Source organism: Equus przewalskii, chromosome 2, assembly GCF_037783145.1.
Source record: "Equus przewalskii isolate Varuska chromosome 2, EquPr2, whole genome shotgun sequence".
NCBI lineage: Eukaryota > Metazoa > Chordata > Mammalia > Perissodactyla > Equidae > Equus > Equus przewalskii.
In genome coordinates, this window is record NC_091832.1 from 60,264,253 (window position 1) to 60,284,966 (window position 20,714).

Consider the following 20,714-nt stretch of genomic DNA (forward strand, 5'->3'; position numbering starts at 1 on the left):
CTAGAGGAAGAGAGAGAGAATTTTTAAAAAGCAAATATACAGCATTTCAGGTGGAAATAAGTACTACAAAGAAAAATAATAGCAGGGCAAAGGATCTGCGTGTCTGAAGTCAGGGCACACAATTTATCGGGTTGTGATTTGGGTTCAGAGACTTGGCTTCTCTGAGTCTCATTTTTCTCTGTATAAAATGAGACTATTGGAGAAAATAGTAGCGTTGGTTACCCCTGGAGAGGAGACTAGGTGGGCTTGGTAAGGGGGTAGGAGAAAGACTTTTCACGGTATAATCTTTTGAATGTTTTTAAAAGTGAGACTTGGGCTAGTCCCTCTTCTAGCTCTGAGATTGATGAACAATACAGTACAATATTATTTGTGGTGTTAGTTGCAGTTTTTCTGAGCCCTTTTTAACCCCCCCACCCAAGCCATTTTTGAAAAATAGTTGAGTGTACTTCTAATTAGAGGAAACATGGGAGAAATATTTTCCTTCACTTAACGTCATCTTAAGTTAAGTAAAGCTGGAAAAAAATTTACCTTAGGTATTGAGGGCTAATTATTTCTATCACAGAAGGATTTGGCTGTAAGAACTCAGGATTCGGTGGAATTGATTTATACTGAATTTTTAGGAGCATATCAGTAAATCTAGGGGCCTACTGCCACCTGCAAGTTGTGTGACATCACTCAGAGGGCACACAATGGAAAAAGCAGGTGTTTTGTGATCAGGCCCATCTGACTCCTAGCAAGTCTAAATCGTGTTATTTAGACTAATATCTGAAGTCTGTTTCTAAATCCTGACTGTTAGCTGAGTAAGTTTTGGTAACTTAACCTCCGAGCGACAGTTTCTTCATCTGTACAATAGAGATGCTGGATCACAATCCCTTAACCACGACTTCCCAACTCCAAAATGGTCTGAAAACGAAGAGTTTTTTCATAAGTCAAAATTTGGCCAGCAAACCTGACCTGAATTCAAGTGATCCCGCTTATATAAATATTCAATGTTTTGTGGAAGAAGTGTTAATAGTCAATTATGGGGTGCTACTCTACCATGACTGGGGCTGTATATGCATTTTATTGCCTGTTTTCTAAAATTCTGAATTCATGAAGCTTTCAGGTGGATTGTAGGTCTCTAAGACCTTCCTCAAAGGGCTTTTTAGGGATTAAAGGTAATGATTGTGCTGTGGTTGGCCTGTAGTAGCTGCCCAGTAAATGGTAGCTATTAATTTGGTTGTTACATAAATTCAGTTCTCAAGTTTTTGGGGTCCCCCCAATTCTGAGGGAACCTGTGTTACTTCACGTCTCCGTGGAAGGCTGTGGGGAGGCTCGGTGGCTGTTCACCGTGGAACTGTCTCAGCTTGAGGCCGGAGCACCAGTCTGATGAATTCAGTCTTGTCCTTGCAGCCACTGCACGCTCTTGCCTTAACGCCCTTTCTCCCTGTTTTCTCTTGCTGGAGAGTTCTGGGGAGTGCGCTCACTCTCAGACAGCCGTGGAAAACATTGGCAGGCTCCAGGGACAGGCGCAGGAGGGCTGGCTTTTTGTTCCCCCTAGCTCATGGGAATCGAGCAGTGGAAATTTTTATAGTGAGTAGTGTTTTCCATAGTGTATTTCATAGTTATACCTTCCTGTATCTTCTTGCTAGTTTGAGGAAATTATTGTTACAGTGTGGGGTACTGAAAACAAATAGGTGACTGGAGAAAGAATGGTGGAGGAAGGAGAGAGGGACGTGATTTACTGACCTTGGAGAGGAGGGTAGCGTTCTTTAAGATGGTTGCTCTTCAAAACCAGTGCAGCTGCACCTTTGCATTTATTGAAACTCATGATTAGACATCAGCCCCCGAACCATTACTAGTTGTAGCTGAGGATTAAAACATGTGGCAGCCCAGTGAGAGGAACCATTGTGGCCTGGTAACACCAGCGAGTGTGAGGAGCTGCCGCGGGGCTCAGCAAATGGCCACTATCCTGTTTCTTTTATTTTACTGTGAAGTCTTGCCTCTCCACATTTTGAGAAGGAAGGAGTTGGTGAATAATTTTTGAATACACTATGAATGTATTCCTCTATTCATCAAAGCTTCACTGAGTATTTTTATATGCCAGACACTGTACTAAGTGATTTTACTAATATATGGTGCTCAGTAAATATTATTTTATTTTTTTGCTTGAGGATCATTGCCCCTGAGCTAACATCTGTACCAGTCTTCCTCTATTTTGTATGTGGAACACCGCCACAGCAAGGCTTGATGAGCCGTGTGTAGGTCCACACCTGGGATCTGAACCCATGACCCAGGACACTGAAGCAGAGCATGCAAACTTAATCACTATGCCACAGGGCCAGCCTGATATTAATTTTTACTAATAATTTTTTTATTGAATATGGCAATAAAGTCAAACTCTCACAATTATGTGATTTTTTTTTTAAAACTGTACTCTTTTGACAAAGTAATATACATCCGTGGTAGCAAATATAGGAAATACACACAAGTAAAAAGAACATAATTCACCTGGACCCCACCCACTAGGGTCCAGGTCTCGATTTTAACATTCCAGAGTGACTATGGGAAATATTTTAACCACTCCCCTGTTGTTAGATATTTGAAATGTTTCCCGTTTCTCTCTTAAAAATAGAGTCGGGGAGGAGTATATGGGGACTCTCTGTACTTTCCACTCAATTTCCTGTGAATCTAAAACTGTTCTAAAATATAAAGTCTCTATAAAACAGAACCAAACCACATAAAAACAGTCAACAATTCTTTCTGATATGCTTGCATTGAAAATATGGCTTTTTTCCCCCTGGAAAAACAGTTCTTGTTTTCCTCAGGAAAGAGTAGAGTTCAGTAGCTGGTTACAACTCATTGATTTGGAGGGGGAAGATGAGAAGAAATCTTAAAAGAATAGCTAGCTTTCCAGAGGATAGTAGAGGTTTACCTAGCGTTAAAGCAAAACGAGAGCTGGACAGTAGTTAAAGCGGTAAAAACATGTTATTCAGACAAGCGACTGCAATAGGAGAAAAAGACTTCAGCAGAGAACTGGGCTGAATTCCGAAGACAACGAGGAAAAGTGGGAATTTATAGCCAAGGAACAGAGTGGAGGTATCAGTGGATGGAAATTACTAAGAGGAAAGAAATATCTGGGGTAGGGAGGGGTTCTGGTTAAACGACCTCACGGGAGGTCCCGCTGGAGGCCAGGGCGATGGGATGGTAGGGGGTGAGGAACCGGGTCAGATAGTGAGGGTGATCAGATATGGGGATGGGGGATTCTGGCCAAACCAATTTAGGAGGGTTCTTGCTAAAATTGGCCCATGCAAAGATAGACACAGAAGTAGAGGATTCCGAGGAGCCAGGCTACAGTCTGGTCAAGGAGAGATTCTGTCATAGGGAGGAAGAGCAGGCTTCTCAAAAGAGGACTGGGTCCCGTTAGCAGCCTGGGGGCTCTGGAGAGAAGAGGACGACCCAGAGGGAGGCACGGGGTGGCGGCGGAGTTGGGAGCCGCGAGGCGGGACGGGGCGGGGCGGGGCGGGGCGGGCGGCGGCCCCCACGTGTCGGGTGGCCCGGTGGGCCCGCCCCAAGCCTATTGGGGTGGAAGGAGAGGCCGCCCCGCCCCTCGGTGGGCGCCTCCCAGCTCCGCTCGGGTCTATGGAGGAAAAACCCTGCGTTGGCTCGGCGATTCCCATGGCCGCTGCCGCCTGCGGCACCAAGGCCATGTCCCTCTTCAAGCGGACCTTGGTGCTGAGTCCCGCGGCGGCGCCCAGGGGCACGGGCTCGGGCGCCACCCCGCGCGGGTGCCCCTTGCCGCCCGCCGCCTGGCCCTCCAAGGACTGGCCGCGGGGAGAGGGCGTCTGCGGCAGGCTGCGGACCCCCCCGGCCCCCGGCCGCCGGCCCCGGTCCCCCTGCTGCTCCTCCACGTCGGCCAGCTCCGCCTGTGTGCTCTGCCCGCAGGACTCGCTCAGCAGCAGCTTGAGGACTTGCTACAAGTATCTGAATCAGACTAGTCGCAGTTTCGCGGCCGTGATCCAGGCGCTGGACGGGGAAATGCGGTGAGTGGCGGAGGCAGCTCGTTTTGACTTGGGGGAGGAAAGCTTTCCCGGGGGACTGTGAGTCGTTGGAAGCTACTTTTTGACGGGGCCCCTAGCATGGCAGCCTCCGTGCTTGTGGCTTAGCCAGAAGGTGTCCCACCAGAGTGAAGGAAATGGTCGGGTTGGAACGCCCGTGTATTTACTTTAGAATGCCCTTCCTGGCGCCTCGCCATCTAATAGTGTCCCTGCAGGCCCAGCTCTGTCAGGGAAGGGCGGGGCTTGGGGTGGGGTGGTGTTTATTAACTTTTTTAGTCCTGGCAGCAGGTCGTGCATTTTTCTTGGCTTCACTTACCTACTTTTGCATTTCTAGTATATTGGGTTAATTCTTCTGAAGTTGCCTCTGTGCAGATTACATACGTGAACTTAGACCACTTGCCTTTATGTATGATAGTATTTATCCTGAGGGTTATTGTGTCTTTTTTCTTTTATTTTTTTATCTGCAAAGTATTCGTTCTGTCTAAATATTTGGTGTCTTGGTCTTTGTACAGTTGTTCTACGTTAGTTAAATGTAACTTGTTCTGGGAGGCGTAGTGACATCCAGCTGGTAGGTTTTTTATAAATAAACTATAGAAGTTCGTTGCTTCCATCTAAGAAAGGAAAACTAAGATTTTCGTTAAGTGGGCTTTGGGAATCCTTTCATGGTTCTGTAGAGTAGCGGGTGAAGAGGGTTTAGAAAATAGCCTGGCATAAATGACATGTTACTTTAAAATAAATATTTTTGGATGTTTGTTCAAATATATTAATGGCTCTTCCTTTTTTACAGCCATGCAGTATGCATATTTTATCTGGTTCTGCGAGCTCTGGACACTCTGGAAGATGACATGACCATCAGTGTAGAGAAAAAGGTCCCACTGTTACACAACTTTCACTCGTACCTTTATGAACCTGACTGGCGCTTCACGGAGAGCAAAGAGAAGGATCGACAAGTGCTAGAGGACTTCCCAACGGTAGCAGCCTTACAAATCTCTTCTGCATATAGTTGTGTTTATAATTGATGATGTTGTTGTCAGCTGGCCCACATCCCTGTAGTGAACAGTGCCATAAGCAGTCTGAAGGCAGCATCATATAGTGTCATGGTTAAGAATTCTGGTAGCCAAGACTCTGAAGCCAGACTGCCTGGGTTGGAATCCCAGCTCTCCCACTTACTGACTGGTGCTTAGGTACGTAGTCTGTGCCTCAGTTTCTTCATCTGTAAGATGGAGATAATAATAATACCTACCTCACAGTATTGTTTTGAGGATTAAAAGAGTTAATATAGGTAAAGCTCTTGGAATGGTGTTAGCTCCTATTCTTATTACCAATATGTTTGGAAGTCCAAATCTTCCTGTGGAAAGATGCATTCAAATTCCGATGTTGTAAAAGGTGGCTTCTCAGGCTAGCTTACAAAACCTGTTGCTATATAATGCAGCCTAAGTCTCTAGCACTGCTGGCTTCTTGGGTCCCCTAAGCCTGGGAGCGTGGACGTGCTGCTCACAGAGGGTCTCCGCAGTGGGGCAGGGAGCGGGCTCTGCAGCTGGGGCGAGAACTGAGAAGCGGGGTCATCCTCTCCCACCTACAGCTGTGTGATCCTGGACAAGAGCTTTAACTTCTCAATTGTAAGGTTAGAGCTGCGAGGATTAAATAAGTCCATACATATAAAGTACTTGAATGGTGCCTGGTACATACTATGTATTCTGTAAATATTAGCTATTCGGTCCATTCTGTTGGAGTTAAGTGAGTTATAATTAAAATCTTGAACTTTAGAAAATCCCACAAGTTTATGTTACACAAGTGACTAGGTCCTAGTTTTCTGGAATTTGCATGTCTTATCACACAAATAAGTGTTTCTTCCATATCTTCTAAATAAAGATTTGATTTAGCGAAGTCTCATGTTCCCTACTAGTGCAAAGAAACCCTTCTTTTTGTACACAGTTGCCAGAATTTGGGGGAAAGAAGAGTCCTTATGTGACTCTTGCTGTTGAAATGAATCTTTATTCCTGAGTGGGGAGGTGAGGAATCCACCCATTACAATAGAAGGTTTGGGAAAGACTCCTTCGGAGCAAAGGGGTACCTCAGATTACTGAGGTCACATCTTCAGTGTCAAAACCAAAAATACGTTACAGTACAATACAAACCAAAGGAAAAAATCTCGAGAATAATTAGGCGTAGTTGACACAGTGTGATACAAAAGAAGAAAGAAAGAATCTGTAAAGAATAGTTGGAGGAGGATTAAGAACTCTCACCTGGAGAAGGTACCGGTGATTTGGCTCTCACAGGGCACCTCTCACAGGGCCAGAGGATGGATTCCCTCTGACTGGAAACCCATGGACATTCGTTCAGAAGCTTTTGCAACTGCTGAAGCAGAGGAAATGCTGCAAACAGGCTCCCTCCCATTGGTAATTGAAGTGTAGTCTCACTTTAAAAAATTAACTATGTATTCTAGCTAAAGCCTCCGAAAACAAGGACAACCTCCCAAACTACTTCCTAATTGAGTACGTTCATACCAATTAAATACTTTCTGGTCATGGGATGAATGTAATAGGTATTTTAAAAATCAAGGCAGCCCTATCTACTCAGCAAAAATGAGAGAATATGAAAATGTGTGAATGCTAAAATCATTTTGCAAGTATAGCTAGTAAGTTTTTAGACAGTATTCCAATATGGTTACAAAACCTAAGTCTCTTCCTTTATAAATACAGCATTCCAATGGAAAAACAGCACATTGTTCTGGCAAGTTTCAGTTTGAACATTAAATCCATGTTTTCCTCTTTTGGGTGGTAGGGTTAGAGAGCAGGCAGATGCTACCCTCCTGAAGGCAGACTTGCCCCTGGTGGAGTAAAGGGCAGCACAAAGCATAGGCCGGGCATCACTGTTCTGCTCCTGTTAACCTTTTATATCCTTATGAAGATGAAATACGTGAAGCTGCGTGTTTTGTGGGAGTGTAATTTTAAGATCCTTGAGTTGAGGTCCTTTCAGTGTGTGATTCAGCTTGAGATAGGAGTTTATGGAAGTTCTGGTGCCTTAATCTTAAGGACTGGTTTGTGTATATGCTGACCCATCCCAGCATCTCCTTGAGATGAGATGCACAATTTGAAGGGTGAAGCAGTTGCCTGGGGTTAGGTGTACAGTCAGTTTTTGCCTGGGTCCTAGGGCAGGACAGATAGCTTGGCCTCACACAAAGTGAGGCAAGGAGGGCCCCTCCGCCTGGCCCCTTACTTTAAAGGGCCCCACTCTGGGCCTCTTCACCCTCGAAAGCGTGAGGGGTTCCTGGGGCTATGGGAGTGTGCCCACCTGGAGCTTAGGTGGCTCCCCTTCTAGACCATGTCCTGGGTATCTGGAATTGCTTGCCCCTAATTCCCTGAGCCCACTTCCAGGGTCCACAGTCTGTTTCCTCAGGCCCCTCTCCTCCAGGGTGGGCCGTGCACCAGTGACAGTGTCCCTAGGCCTGAGAGCGGCCAAGGACGGCTGTTCAGAGGGTTGTGGATGAAGCAGGGCCCTGCAGGCTGAGGTGTCCTTACACATGAGTGAGAGATCCCTCCTCCCAGTGCCGGACAGCTGCGGTGGGAAGGGAAGGGTGGGTCGGCAGTGGGGATCCGCAGTCTTGGCCCTGCTGCATTTTGGAACAAAAGTCCGAGAGCCCAGGCGTTTTAAATTCACACGTGAGTCCTGCAGGTTGTTATGAAGGTGTGTTTGTCAAGGCAGGAGAAGAGTTACTAGCTTGATCGATCATTTTTAAATTTCAAGCCATTTGGTATGTGGGCCCCCTCTTGTGCCCTTTTCCCAGGCCCCACGGAATTAGGGCTAAGCTTAGAGTGTGCTAACCAGGTGGACTCTTTCTCCACGCACAGTCGGCCTGCATTGAGGGTGACCCTGGCGCTTTATGCCTTAGTGGTCGTTAGTTGATATCATTTAGAGTCGGCTTTCTAGACCTCTCATTGTATCTTATGGATTAATTAGAGTATATCTTTTTCATCTGGTACTAGTAGAAACTAGTAGTCTTAGAGATCTACCTCTAATAACAGAGTATTTTAAATGATAATAGCAATAATAGCATATATTTATTGAGCTATGACTTAGTTATAAAATATATTTCATTATTGATTTACCATTTATATTATTTTATATTAGTGTAGTTTTAACAGGTAATCTATGTGATGTGCTGTTATCCACATTTCGTGTAGATGAGGATACAAGACTCTGAGGCACAAGAGTCTTAAGGACCTTGCCTGAAATCACCTGTGAAGTTAATTGACAGAACCAAGATTCAAATCCAAAAGGTCTGACTCCAGAACCCTTGTGCTTAATCACTGCTGTACTGTACTGCCCCTTTTAAAAAATGGTTAAAAATAAAACTCCACATGTACGTGAAGGTAGAGTGACCCAGTGTTTTGATCATAACAGCCCAAGGTTTATGAGGAGAATTTTTATTTACAGGTTAATGGAAGCATCACACTACCCTTGCGCCCTCCTTGGGATGTGGCCTCTCTCCCTTATCCTCGTGGACTCACCCTGGGATCCTTCCTTCATGGACTTGGGGCCACCAGAGAGTGACCCAAGGACGTAGAAATCAACTGTGGTTGTGAAACAGACTTACCCAGACGGGCAGCACAGGGCCATCCTGGCCCACTCCATTCGGCAGTCACTGTTAGTCTAGGGAACATGGCGCTGAGTGTGGAGCGAGTCCGCAGTGCTCTCCCTCCTCCCTCGGGTTTCTGGGAAAACACAGAACTCTTCGTTGTCGCTCTTCCCCAGCTATTTTTTTCATTTTTTGAATTATATAATTATGTAATAAGTGCCAAAGAGTTGTTGCCAGGGATGGTTCATATTCAGCAGTGAAGTGTTTACTTTGGAGTGTTTGTTTTTAAGAGTCTAAGCTGCTCCTCCTCCCCCGCCTCCCTGGCCTTTCCTTTCTTATAAATAGAACTGACCCGGCCAGGGATCTGTGGAAAGAGCGGGATCCCAGGGAGACTCAGGGATTCAGGTAATCTTCGGGAGAGTCGCTCTCTTGGTAACTATAGGTGTTACCTTTTGGCTTTATGTTGGAACAGCTGTTCTGGAAAGGTTGGATTGATTTTATGGGTTTAACAGTCGATACTCCTCAGAGTAATCCTAAACTAGTTAGGCTTCTGAATCCCATCAGTGCCCTGCAGCCAGCTGCTTTTCCCTCAGGTCCTCAAATTTAGGTGTTTCCTGAGAAAGTTTTTCTCACCTTTCTGTCAACACAGACCAAGTATCTCTCACACTTTTGGTGTTTAACGAAGTCTGCTCACTGTGTTCAGTATCATGCGTTGGCTCTTAATATTTTGTAGCATTTTATTTAAGAAGTTCCATGGTGTTTTTGTATTGTATTTTGATCATCTATAAACACTTCTTTGAACTTCAATAACATATTTGTGCAGTAGCAATGAATTTTAAAAACATCAGTCCTACTGTTTTGCATTGGAGCTTGGGCTCTGAAGAAAAATGTTGGGTACTATGCTTCAAATTGAGCTAAGTTGAGTTGTTGAAGGAATTAAAAAGTGTAGCCTTATCGTGGGGGAGACGCTATAACTTAGGTGCTATAAATTTGGGGACTGATGATAGAAAATGGTTGGCTAATCTCCTCGATAGAATATAAATTACTTTACTTGAGTTTCTGGTCGTTCCCGGCTGTGTATCCCCGGTGCCCAGACAGCACTTGTTCCGTAGGACGTGCTCGATGATGTTTGCACGCGGGAATCTTCCCTGTCATGAGGTCTATCTGAAATGAGGCCTTTCCTAAAATTCTTACCATTAAATGCCCAGTTGTATGTGAAAGCATCTCATTTATTATGCATTGGCAAGATGAGTGTATAGTAAGACATTGAATCTTCTTTTGAATCTAGGAACTTTACCATTTTTAGACCCTTCTATTTTAATATTTATAAAGTTTGCTGAGTTTAGTATTTAAAATGTAGACAACGGTGATAACCTAGATGTTAGGCTTATAGATGAATCATTGGGAGTCTTGATAACGAGTTCTGCTATGCTTTGCTTTATGATCCATAGGTACCATGTTGGTTCCCAGTGTAAATACATATTTCATTCTTTCTGTCTTTTTATGATCTCCATTTCAGATCTCCCTCGAGTTTCGAAATCTGGCTGAGAAATACCAAACAGTGATTGTTGACATTTGCCGGAAAATGGGATATGGGATGGCGGAGTTTTTGGATAAGCACGTGACATCTGAACGGGAGTGGGACAAGGTTAGTGTCCGTAAAGCATTGTCGGTGTGTGGTGCCTAAGACAGGGCTGGCAGGACTCATCGCGAAGTTCAGAACAAGGGCAAAGGTGTCCACCAGTTCTGGGTTTTCTGGTTTTACAACCCGTCTATTTAGCTTGAATGTCTCATCGTAAACACTTAATAGGGGCTTCTAGTTTAATACTTGAAATAACCCAGGCCCTGGAGAGTTTACCGTTAAGCTGAAGTAGATATAACTTGTCCCAGAGGTACAGTCATTAAGCTTATAAAAGTGTCTTCGACTTGCTGTGAAATTTTAGGTAAGTGGCCAAGTTACTTTATGTTATATAGAGATATCAGTAATTTTCAAATCTTAAAAACATGTTTTTTGTTATTTTTTTCCTTTCCATTACCGAGTATGTGTGTATGTCTAGGTACCTTAGGATCTGAGTCATTTCCAGTTCCATCTTAACATAAGATTGCTTTTGAACTCAGTGTAGCTTGGCCCCATTTACTTAGGAGAAATAATTATCAGTTACCCTGTTAAATTATATTATGCGTCTGTTTCCTTAGAAATAGGAAAGGTTCGTGAGAATCCAGAGGTGTTAACTTTGGATCATAGGTGTGTTATGCTGAGGAGTGAGTGCCTCTCTAATACCTTACTTCTTCCTTTCCCAGCATCTCCTTAAGAAATAGGACAACAAGAGATGTTCCAAGTTTCGTGACACCCCTCTCCTGATTCGTATGCTGGTTATAAATGAATACATGTGAGGATGAGCTGTGGGATACCCTACATGGGTGAGGCTGTCTTCCTGAGGAGACAGAGTAGCTAGAAAGGGCTATGAGAGCAGGTGATGTGGCAAATAAAATTTAATGACCTTTATTTGGTCAGAGGTTATTCCTGACCTGCAGCCGCGTAGGATATTGGTAGGAGTATGGGCCTGGAAGAGAGTGCTTGTCTAGACAGAGTAACCTAATCGACTATGAGGACTAAACTGAACATCAAAATGCAAGATAGGGGCGAAGAGTCTTGCCCATTTTCCATTGGAATGGGTTTGTGAGACTAATTCATCACCCCAATGGAAGTGGAGACATAAAACATCTAAATTGTCTACGTATTTTGTATCTTTAATACTGTTTAGGTTAGGATCTCACAAGAGACACTGCTGCATATTCACTGAGTGAGAGTAGATCCAAAGTTTAGCCTCTTAATCCTTCAAGCCTCAAAACTCAATGGCAGCTTCTTTGGAGCTACTGGTTTATGCTCCCCAGTGAGCATGCGTGTGACTGCTGCTGGAATATCAGTTTATGAATTTAAACTTCAAGTGAAACTCCTCCTGCCCAAGACCAGCCCTGGTTATCTCATAGTAACTCCTTTCCTGCTGTGCAGATCTGTTCAGGAAGCTTAATTACGGGTTGTTGAACAGAAGTTCTGATCAGATAAAATAGAATATTTTTAAAGATATTTTTTCCCTTCAACTTTGGAGGAAGATAAATACTTCCATTCTAGGAGTATTTCTACCCGAAGAACTGTTATCTTAAAATAAAAATAGGCTTTTCTTTGGACAGCACTGTGATGTACTAATGTTTTTCAATTTCAATTAATTCTTTTTAAATTTCTTGTATTTGTCCAAGGCTCATTTCTCTCTGTCTAATTTCAGCACATCTTCACTCCTTCCAGATTCTTCCTCTCCTGGAACATAGTTCAAGTGCTTTCTCTTTGCCATCTCATTGTGCCCCTTGATTAGTCTCTGGCTTTGTATTGCTTTTAACTAGAGGTACTCTTTGCTTTGTGGTCTTTGCTAACTCTGCTCCAGAGCGTACCTTCTTTAATGACTCTTCATTCTTAGATGGCCCATTGGGCCTTCATTTTATAAGTATTCCATTAAGTTGTCTTGAAATACTCTTTTCAGGGGAGGGCAGCTTTGACAAACCACTTTTATGGGAAAAAAAATCTTTTCTTTTTTTTCCGGTGAGGAAGATTCACCCTGAGCTAACATCCGTTGCCAATCTTCCTCTTTTTTTGCTTGAGAAAGATTCGCCCTGAGCTAACATCTGTGCCAGTCTTCCTCTACTTTGTTTGTGGGATGCCTCCACAGCATGGCTGATGAGTGGAGTAGGTCCGCACCCAGGATCCAAACCTGTGAACCCTGCCCACGCCCAAGTGGAGTGCATGGAACTTGAACCGCTGAGCCACGGTGCCGGCCCCTGGAAGAAAATTCCTTGGCAATTAAGAATTATGTTTACTAAGGTCTCTTTTGAGAGAGAGAGAGAGAGTTTTGGCAAAGTTGTTAAAGCCTGCCTCTTAAGCCAGACTACCTGGCTTTGAACCCCTGGCCTCTGACTTTCTAGATGAGTGATCTTGGGCCAGGTAATTGACCTCTCTGTGCATCAGTTTCCACATCTATAAAATGGTGATAATGGTATGTACCTCATAAGAAGTTTGTGAGGATTGACTGCAGAGTGCTCTAAACAGTGTCAAGAACATAATGGCAGTGCTCTGTTCTACGTGAGGATTTTGAGACACTGCCAGATCTGGAAATGTCTTCAAGATTAAACTCTACTTAGAATTCTAGTTTCTATTCAAATATTCCTTATTCCCTCATTGTCTTCACTTCAAGTTTTGTATATCAAAAAGTTTACTGTACTAGTTTAGTGTTTCAGTAACCTTTTATTCTAGAAGCAGTGCATGTGCATTGTAGAAATATAGAAAATACAAGTAAAAAAATAAAAACATCAACTAGCCAGAGATCACTTTTGTTAAATCTTTTGTGCACATCCTTCTTGACATTTTTTACTCCTTACATGTATATAGTATATATTTGTGTTTTTCAATCAAAATGAGATCTTATACATTCTGTTTGGAACCTGTGTTTTTTTGTAGCTAATGATCTCTAGCGTTTCCATTTTAGTAAAAATTTCATTATTAAAGTACTTTAAAAATAATCTTTTACAGTACTGTCACTATGTTGCCGGGCTGGTGGGAATTGGCCTCTCCCGTCTGTTCTCGGCCTCAGAGTTAGAAGACCCCTTAGTTGGTGAAGACTTAGAGCGTGCCAACTCTATGGGCTTGTTTCTGCAGAAGACAAACATCATTCGTGATTATCTGGAAGACCAGCGAGAAGGAAGAGAGTTTTGGCCTCAAGAGGTAACACATTCAGGGGATTTGGGGAAAAATAATTTTAAACACTCTCTGAAAATAAACCATTAAACTCTTTTGGTTACGAGTGACAGGAACGCAACTCAAACTACCTTAGGCAACGTAAGAGAATGTCTAAAATGTGGTGAAGGTTTAGTTTGCTCCAGGTAGACTGGCTGAACCTAGAGGTTCAGACTATGTAGTCAGGCTCTGTCTCCTTACTTTCTGTCTCTTGGACAGGCTTTCCCCAAGTGGTGAGTATGTCATCCTATGACTCAAAACCTACTAGCTTAACAAAAAAGTCCTTAGCAAGGCCTGGTTGGTAGGACCTGGTTCCTCTGCCCATCCCTTAATCATTTACTGTAGCCAGAGGGCTGAGTATCTGTCTACACCTGGATTATGTCTGCCCAGCACACATGGAGTAGACTCCCCCTAAGAAAGAAGTCTTCTTTGCCAAGAAGGGGGAAAGGATGCTAGTGAGGCAAAAACTACAGATGTCCGTTATAAGAGATAGGAGTTGATCTCTGACTTAATTCAAAAAGGGACAGGGAAAGGAAAGGCTTTGACATTGATTTTATTTGGAAGGAAAGCTAGAAAATATGACTATTTCCTGATTTTACTTTAGTATTTACCTTGTACTTTCCATAAAATGGTTGGTTTCCTAAAACCAAATGGTTTTAAAGTGAAAAAACAGAAGGGACAAAGTGGGGAAAATATTTGCAGCTTATACTGTAGATAAAGGGTTAATATCCCCATATAAAAAGAACTGCTAGAAGTTAGAAAAAAGGCCCAGTGCCCTGGAGAAAAATGGGCAAAGAGATAAGAACAGATCTTCACAGAAAGATGCAAATAATCCTTAAACATCTGAAAAAATGATCAGTCCTACTCCTAATAAGAGACAATCATATTAAAACTATCCTGAGGGGCCTGTCCCGTGGCCGAGTGGTTGAGTTTGTGCGCTCTGCTTCGGTGGCCCAGGGTTTTGCTGGTTCGAATCCTGGGCGCAGATGTGGCACCACTCGTCAAGCCATGCTGAGGCAGCATCCCACATGCCACAGCTAGAAGGACCCACAAATACACTCCTATGTACCAGGGGGATTTGAGAGAAGAAGGAAAAATAAAATCTTTAAAATAAAACAAAACACTACCCCAAGCTCAGACATAGAGATTTTCAAGCTTCCCAGGTGATGCTAACGTGCAGCCAGGGCTGAGAAACAGCTCTTGACCGCCCCTCCACTGACCCCAAGGCTCAGAGAAGAGTAGAGGCTTGACTAAGGAGCCCCCGTGACTCAGTGGCTGCCCTGGAAGGGAAGCCTCAGTCTCCGGGTGCCAGCCTGGCGTCTCTCCACCGTGCCACGCTGCCTCTCAGACGGGCATGTCGCCCGGTGCTGTTCACGAGCACCAGCTCTGCAGGCCTGCAGGCGTTTCACTTCCCTCTTACATAAAATAGCATAGCTTGCTTTATACCACAGGATAGTGGTGTAAATAAAATGAAGTCAACTTCTAGCCTAGAGTGTTTAATAAATGTCAGTTCAGATAGCTTTAAAAAAAAAAGAACCGTAAGATAGCATTTCTCACATCAGTTTGGCAAATAGTCATGAGTTTGATAAGCCCTAAGCAAGACCAGGGCAACAGCCCCGTATGCGCAGTGGTACAACCCTGGGGTGAGCACTGTGGCAAATGGTGATTCTGGGAGGTTACTGCCCACAGCATCGTCTGCAATAAATAACACAGATGTCCCTCCATACAGGACAGATGAAATGAACCATGGTATATCCACCCAGTGGAGCACAAAAGCACTGTACCACTATGCAGTGATCTCCAGGTTCTGTTATTAAGTGAAAAAAGCAAGGTGCACAACAGCGTGTATAGTTTAAAAGGAAGGAAAACCCAAAAAGTAATAAAATGATTTCAGTAATCATATTGAAATACTGAAACTATTATAGAAGGTTGTAGCATAAAGCAAATAGATAATTGTATTCATATCATTAGGAATCAAGATTTTCAGTCTAGGGCCTGGCCCCGTGGCCGAGTAGTTGAGTTCAAGTGCTCCGCTTTGGCAGCCCAGGGTTTCACTGGTTCTGATCCTGGGCACGGGCATGGCACCGCTCATCAGGCCATGCTGGGGTGGCGTCCCACATGCCACAACTAGAAGGACCCACAACTAAAAATAGACAACTATTACCACTGAGCTTTGGGGAGAAAAAGGAAAAATTTAAAAAAATCTTTAAAGAAAAAAAATTTTCAGTCTAAAGTAAAAGATACAAATATAAAACAATAAAGTTAAGCAAAAACTCCCATAATCTTAAGTTGAATTGGAAATATTGATATGAATTTATGATATGGTTTCTGTCAAAAAAAAAAAAAGTCTAGCTCTATCTTCTTAAAGGTGTAGAAACAATGACCAAACCCAATAGTAAAGTGTACCTGTGGTGTTCCGGTTATGGTCTTTTGTGTGTGTGTGTGTGAGGAAGAGTCACCCTGAGCTAACATCTGTTCCCATCTTCCTCTATTTTGTATGTGGGATGCTGCCACAGCATGGCTTGATGAGCAGTGTGTAGGTCCACACCTGGGATCTGAACCCATGAACCCTGGGCTGCCGAAGCAGAGTGTGCAAACTTAACCACTGTGCCACTGGGCTGGCCCCCAATTGTGGTCTTTTGATACCATTTCTCACTAAAAGGAACCTGAGGAATAGGAGGGGCAGGAAATATACAAGATGAGCTTGGGACATCATGTCACACCAGGATGAAGCGAGCTGCCAAAGACTGGGTGAAAAGGAGCCAATTTGAAGGGGCTTTCTCTGGCCACATGTGGAATAGTTTGAGTATCAAAAAGAACAAAAACTGTAATTGATAGAAACACATCATAGATGTTTAAATCTAAATCAAAATGAAGGAAAAGCAGACATGCACCTCGATGAGAGATTTGGTGGTTTGTTCTTTTATCAAGAGGCACATAATGTCTGATTTTTGCCCACTTTTGCTGTTAGCAGTCATTATGCTTCATGCCTCGTTCTGTTAATTATTAGGCTTGCAAATAGTAATTTTTTTTTTTTGAGGAAGATTAGCCCTGAGCTAACATTGTTCCCATCTTCCTCTACTTTATATGTGGGATGCCTGCCACAGCATGGCTTGCCAAGCGGTGCATAGGTCTGCACCTGGGATCCGAACCAGCAAGCCCCAGGCCGCCGAAGCAGAACATGCGAACTTAACTGCTGCACCACCGGGCCGGCCCCTGCAAAATAGTAATTTTTTATCACAGCTTTATTGAGATATGGTTCACATACCATGTAGTTCACCCTTTTAAAGTTTTCAGTGGTTTTTAGGATATCCATGGAGTTGTGCAACTGTCACCATAATCAATTTTAGAACATTTCGTTACCCTAGAAGTAACCCCATGCTCACTGACAGTCGGCGTCCATTTTCCCCTGACGGCCACTCTCCAGCCCTCACCAACAGTCTACTTTCTGTCCATGTAGATTTGCCTGTTCTGGACCTTTCGTGTCATAGGTGGTCTTACATGACTGACTTCTTTCACTTAGCATGATGTTTTCAGGGTTCATCCGTGTGACAGTGTGTACCAGTGCTTCATTCCTTTTTATTGCCAAATAATATTCAGTTGTATGGATATGCCACATTTTATTTGTCCATTCATCAGTTGAGGAATATTTGGGTTGTTTCCACGTGATCATTGTTAATAATGCTGTGAACATTTGTATACAAGGTTCTGTGTGGACATATGTTTTCATTTCTCTTGGATATGTACCTAGGAGAGGAATCGCTGGTTCGCACAGCGACTCTGACCTTTTGAGGAACTGCCAGACTGTCTTCCACAGTGGCTGCCCCATTTTACAGTCCTACCAGCAGTGTATGGGGTTCCGGTTTCTCCACATCCTTGCCAATGCTTACTGTACACTTTTTTAACTATAGATGGTAAAGTGTACATAATATAAAATATACCATTCTAACTGTTTTTAAGTATGCAGCTCAGTGGTGTTAAGTACACTGACAATATTGTGCAACCATCACCACCATCTATCTCCAGAGCTTTTTCATCATCCCGAACAGAATCTCTGTACCTATTAAACACTTAACTTCCTGTTCCTCTCTCCCTGTTATCTATCTTTTTGGTTATAGCCTTACTAGTGGGTATGAAGTGATATCTCATTGTGGTTTTGATTTGCAACCTCTGATGGCTAATGATGTGGAGCATCTTTTCATACAGCTATTGGCCATTTGTGCATTTTCTTTGGAGAAATATCTATTCAGATGCTTTTACTGAATACTACTAAAATGCTTTCAGATATTTTGATTGTGTTGTTTGTGTTTTTGTTATTGAATTATAATAATTCTTTTTATGCTCTGGATACAAGTCCTTTATCAGATGGATGAATTGCAGATATTTTCTCCCACTTTATGGGTTATCTTCTTCCTTTCTGGATGACATCCTTTGAAGCACAAAAGATTTTAATTTTGATGAAGTTCGATTTATTGATTTTCTCTTGTTCTTGTGCTTTTGGTATCATATATAAGAAACCATTGCCTAATCTAAGATCGTGAAGATTTATGCTTACATTTTCTTCTAAGAGTTTTATAGTTTTAGCTCTTACATTTAGTTCTTTGATCCATTTTGAGTTAATTTTTTGTATATGGTGTGAGGTAGGAGTCCAACTTCGTTTTTTTGCATGGATGTCCAGTTGTCCCAGTACTATTAGTTAAAAAGACTGTTCTTTACCTGTTGAATTATTTTAGCACCCTAGCTGAGAATCGGCTGACCTGAAATGTGAGAGTTTATTTTGGGACTTTCAATTCTATGGCATAAAATAATAAATTTTTAGTTCCATTAGTTTTGTTTTCATTTATTAGCTGGACTGATTTTATAAGGAGATGCCTCCCGTCATCTACTATTTGGTTACTAAGTGGTACAGTTCATGTAGGGGAAACAGTATATATACTTGATGTTTTGTTTTCCCAGCTTTTAAGATAATCAATTGGTTTTCTCTTATCCTCAGAAGGTGACCAATTAGGTATTTTTTTGTTATCATTATAAACTCATGGATTAAAACATATTTGATTGAGTTCGATCTATTGCAATTATTCGCATGATGAAAGCACAAAATTTCACTTCTTTGGTCAGCAGAAGGTTCACGTTGGCTCCTGAGTTCTCTTGATGGGACCCTAATAGTCTTTGATGGCTTCCTTGCCATTTGGCATATGTCAAGATGTTCTGAGCTGATTTTGTGCATTCTTCGCCTGAGATCTGGTCTCATCTGGTTCTTTTAATGGGAAATGGTACTGAAGACCACACGTGGGCACTAGGATACGCATTGCTCTCAGGGTGGTCAGTGTGTGTGTGTTTAGTTTAAAGCTAAAATACCTGGTAAGTTTATAGTGATATTTCCCATTCAAACTCGGGACTATAGGATTGTTAATATAATCTCTTTTGTATTAGATCTCTACCTCACTTCTTCCTTATCAAGATTCATATTCCTCAGGGAAATAGGAGATGATAGAATTAGTATATCCCATAAGTATTCACTTGCTTTTTTCCCACATTACAAATCCTGCAGTCTCTGAATAGTGATACTAATGCTATTATCACCAAGTGTGATTACTGAAAACAATCGAAAATGTTTTTTTGCATGTGCTAGTTTAATTCCTTTTTTTCTTTTTGGCTGAGGAGGATTCGCCCTGGGCTAGCATTCATGCCAGTCTTCCTCTATTTTTTAGTATTCCCCTATTTTTTGCGGGCCACCAGCACAGCATGGCCACTAACAGAGCCGTGTAGGTCCATGCCCGGGAACCAAACCGAGGCTGCTGAAGCAGAGCACACTGAACTTAACCACTGGGCCCCTGGGGCTGGCCCTAATTCCTATTTTTTATGGTTGTATTTATATCTAAATTGTCAGATCAGATAGCCATTACATACTATAATATCTCCTTTTCCCCCCTTATTTAGTCTTAATTTTATGCTCACGACCAGTCTTTATGTTGATGTCTCTAGTCCTTTTGGTTGTCTGAGGCTTGTGCTCTGGAAAGACCCATGAGGATAACAACTCCCCAGGTTTATATGTATTGATAATAGTTTAGGTCCTTTATATTTGAAGGTCAGTTTTTCTGGATATGAAGTTTTTAGCTCACATTTTTTAGTATCTTACATGTGGTACCCTGTTTTCTTCTGCTTTAAAGACTGGCTGTTGAAAATCTAATGAACACTTAATTTTCTTTTCCTTACGAGTAGTGGTTCTTTTTCTTTTCCTTGGTGGTCACTGCCTAGAACCATTGTCATTGGAGATGCCACATGGTAGTATCCTAATTCTATCATCCTTTCTGGATTTATCAGCTAGAATTTTGGATTTTGTGAAAATGGTAGTAGTGGTGACAGCAGCATAGCTTTTGGATTTTCCCAAATTCTCACAAAAAAAGATGAAACAACTCAACAAAAAAACTAAAAGAAGCATACCCAAAACCCGGCCCATGGACAACATGTACAAAAGCACTGAGTGACAGAGCATCCCTAGGAACCCCAGAACCCAAGTGGATGCAGACAAAACGCCAGCAGCACACACAGTGCCAGCGTGCTGCCGGAGTCCGCATGGGAGAAGGCAGAGGTTGGCACCAGCATGTCTAAGAGGCCTGAGAACGGGAGAGGCCCCCAAAGAGCCAACAGGTGTTCACTGGACAGCGGGGCGGGCCCATTGGAGAAGATGAGGTGGAACGGGGAGAGGACTTTCTTCCTCAGCAGTGGGTGAGTCCACAGGAGCCATGCAACGCCTGCAGGAGCTCCATGGACCAGCCCCCTTGAACTGGACACTGACCAGTCAGGACTCTCTTCCGCTGGGCCCCACATTGAGGAGTGAAATAAAAATTGAGCAGAATAGACCTAATTGAGACCCTGTGTGACATGAACCAAATGCAATATATGGATCTTGTTTAGATCCTTATTTGAACAAACCAAGTGGAAAAAAAATTTAGACAATGCAATGGTTTGAACACTGAATATTTTGTATTAAATATTTACTGTTAATTTTTAGGTGTGATAAGAGGTCTTGTATGTACAAGAAAGGTTCTAAGTCTTTTAGAAATTCCTGCTGAGCTATTTGTGGATAAAATGATATATCAAGGCTTTAATTTAAAATAGTCCTGGGGCTAGGGCAGGGGGTATATAGCTGGAATAAGATTGGCCAAATGTCACTAACTGTTGAAGCTGTGGTTGGATACATAGGGGTTTTCTCCAGCTTCTGCAGAACCATCTAGTACCGTCAGCCTGAGTGGGTTTAGGTGCGAATTCAGAATGGGTAACAAATTTGACTTTCCATAGAATCTCCTAATTC

General features: G+C 42.8%; 1 protein-coding gene across 2 annotated transcripts in view; it reads left to right on the plus strand.

Moving 5' to 3' along the window:
- The window catches only part of FDFT1 (farnesyl-diphosphate farnesyltransferase 1), a 35,164-nt gene that overhangs the window by 5,148 nt on the left and 9,302 nt on the right, over positions 1-20,714 (plus strand). Inside the window, exons 2-5 of one of the 2 annotated variants that reach the window (XM_008531032.2) lie at positions 3,925-4,022; positions 4,825-5,008; positions 10,136-10,264; positions 13,196-13,387. In XM_008531032.2, coding sequence (XP_008529254.1) covers positions 3,925-4,022; positions 4,825-5,008; positions 10,136-10,264; positions 13,196-13,387 — 603 coding nt within the window. Of the gene's footprint in view, positions 1-3,616; positions 4,023-4,824; positions 5,009-10,135; positions 10,265-13,195; positions 13,388-20,714 lie in introns of those variants that run through there. The other variant, XM_008531031.2, reaches the window with a different exon arrangement.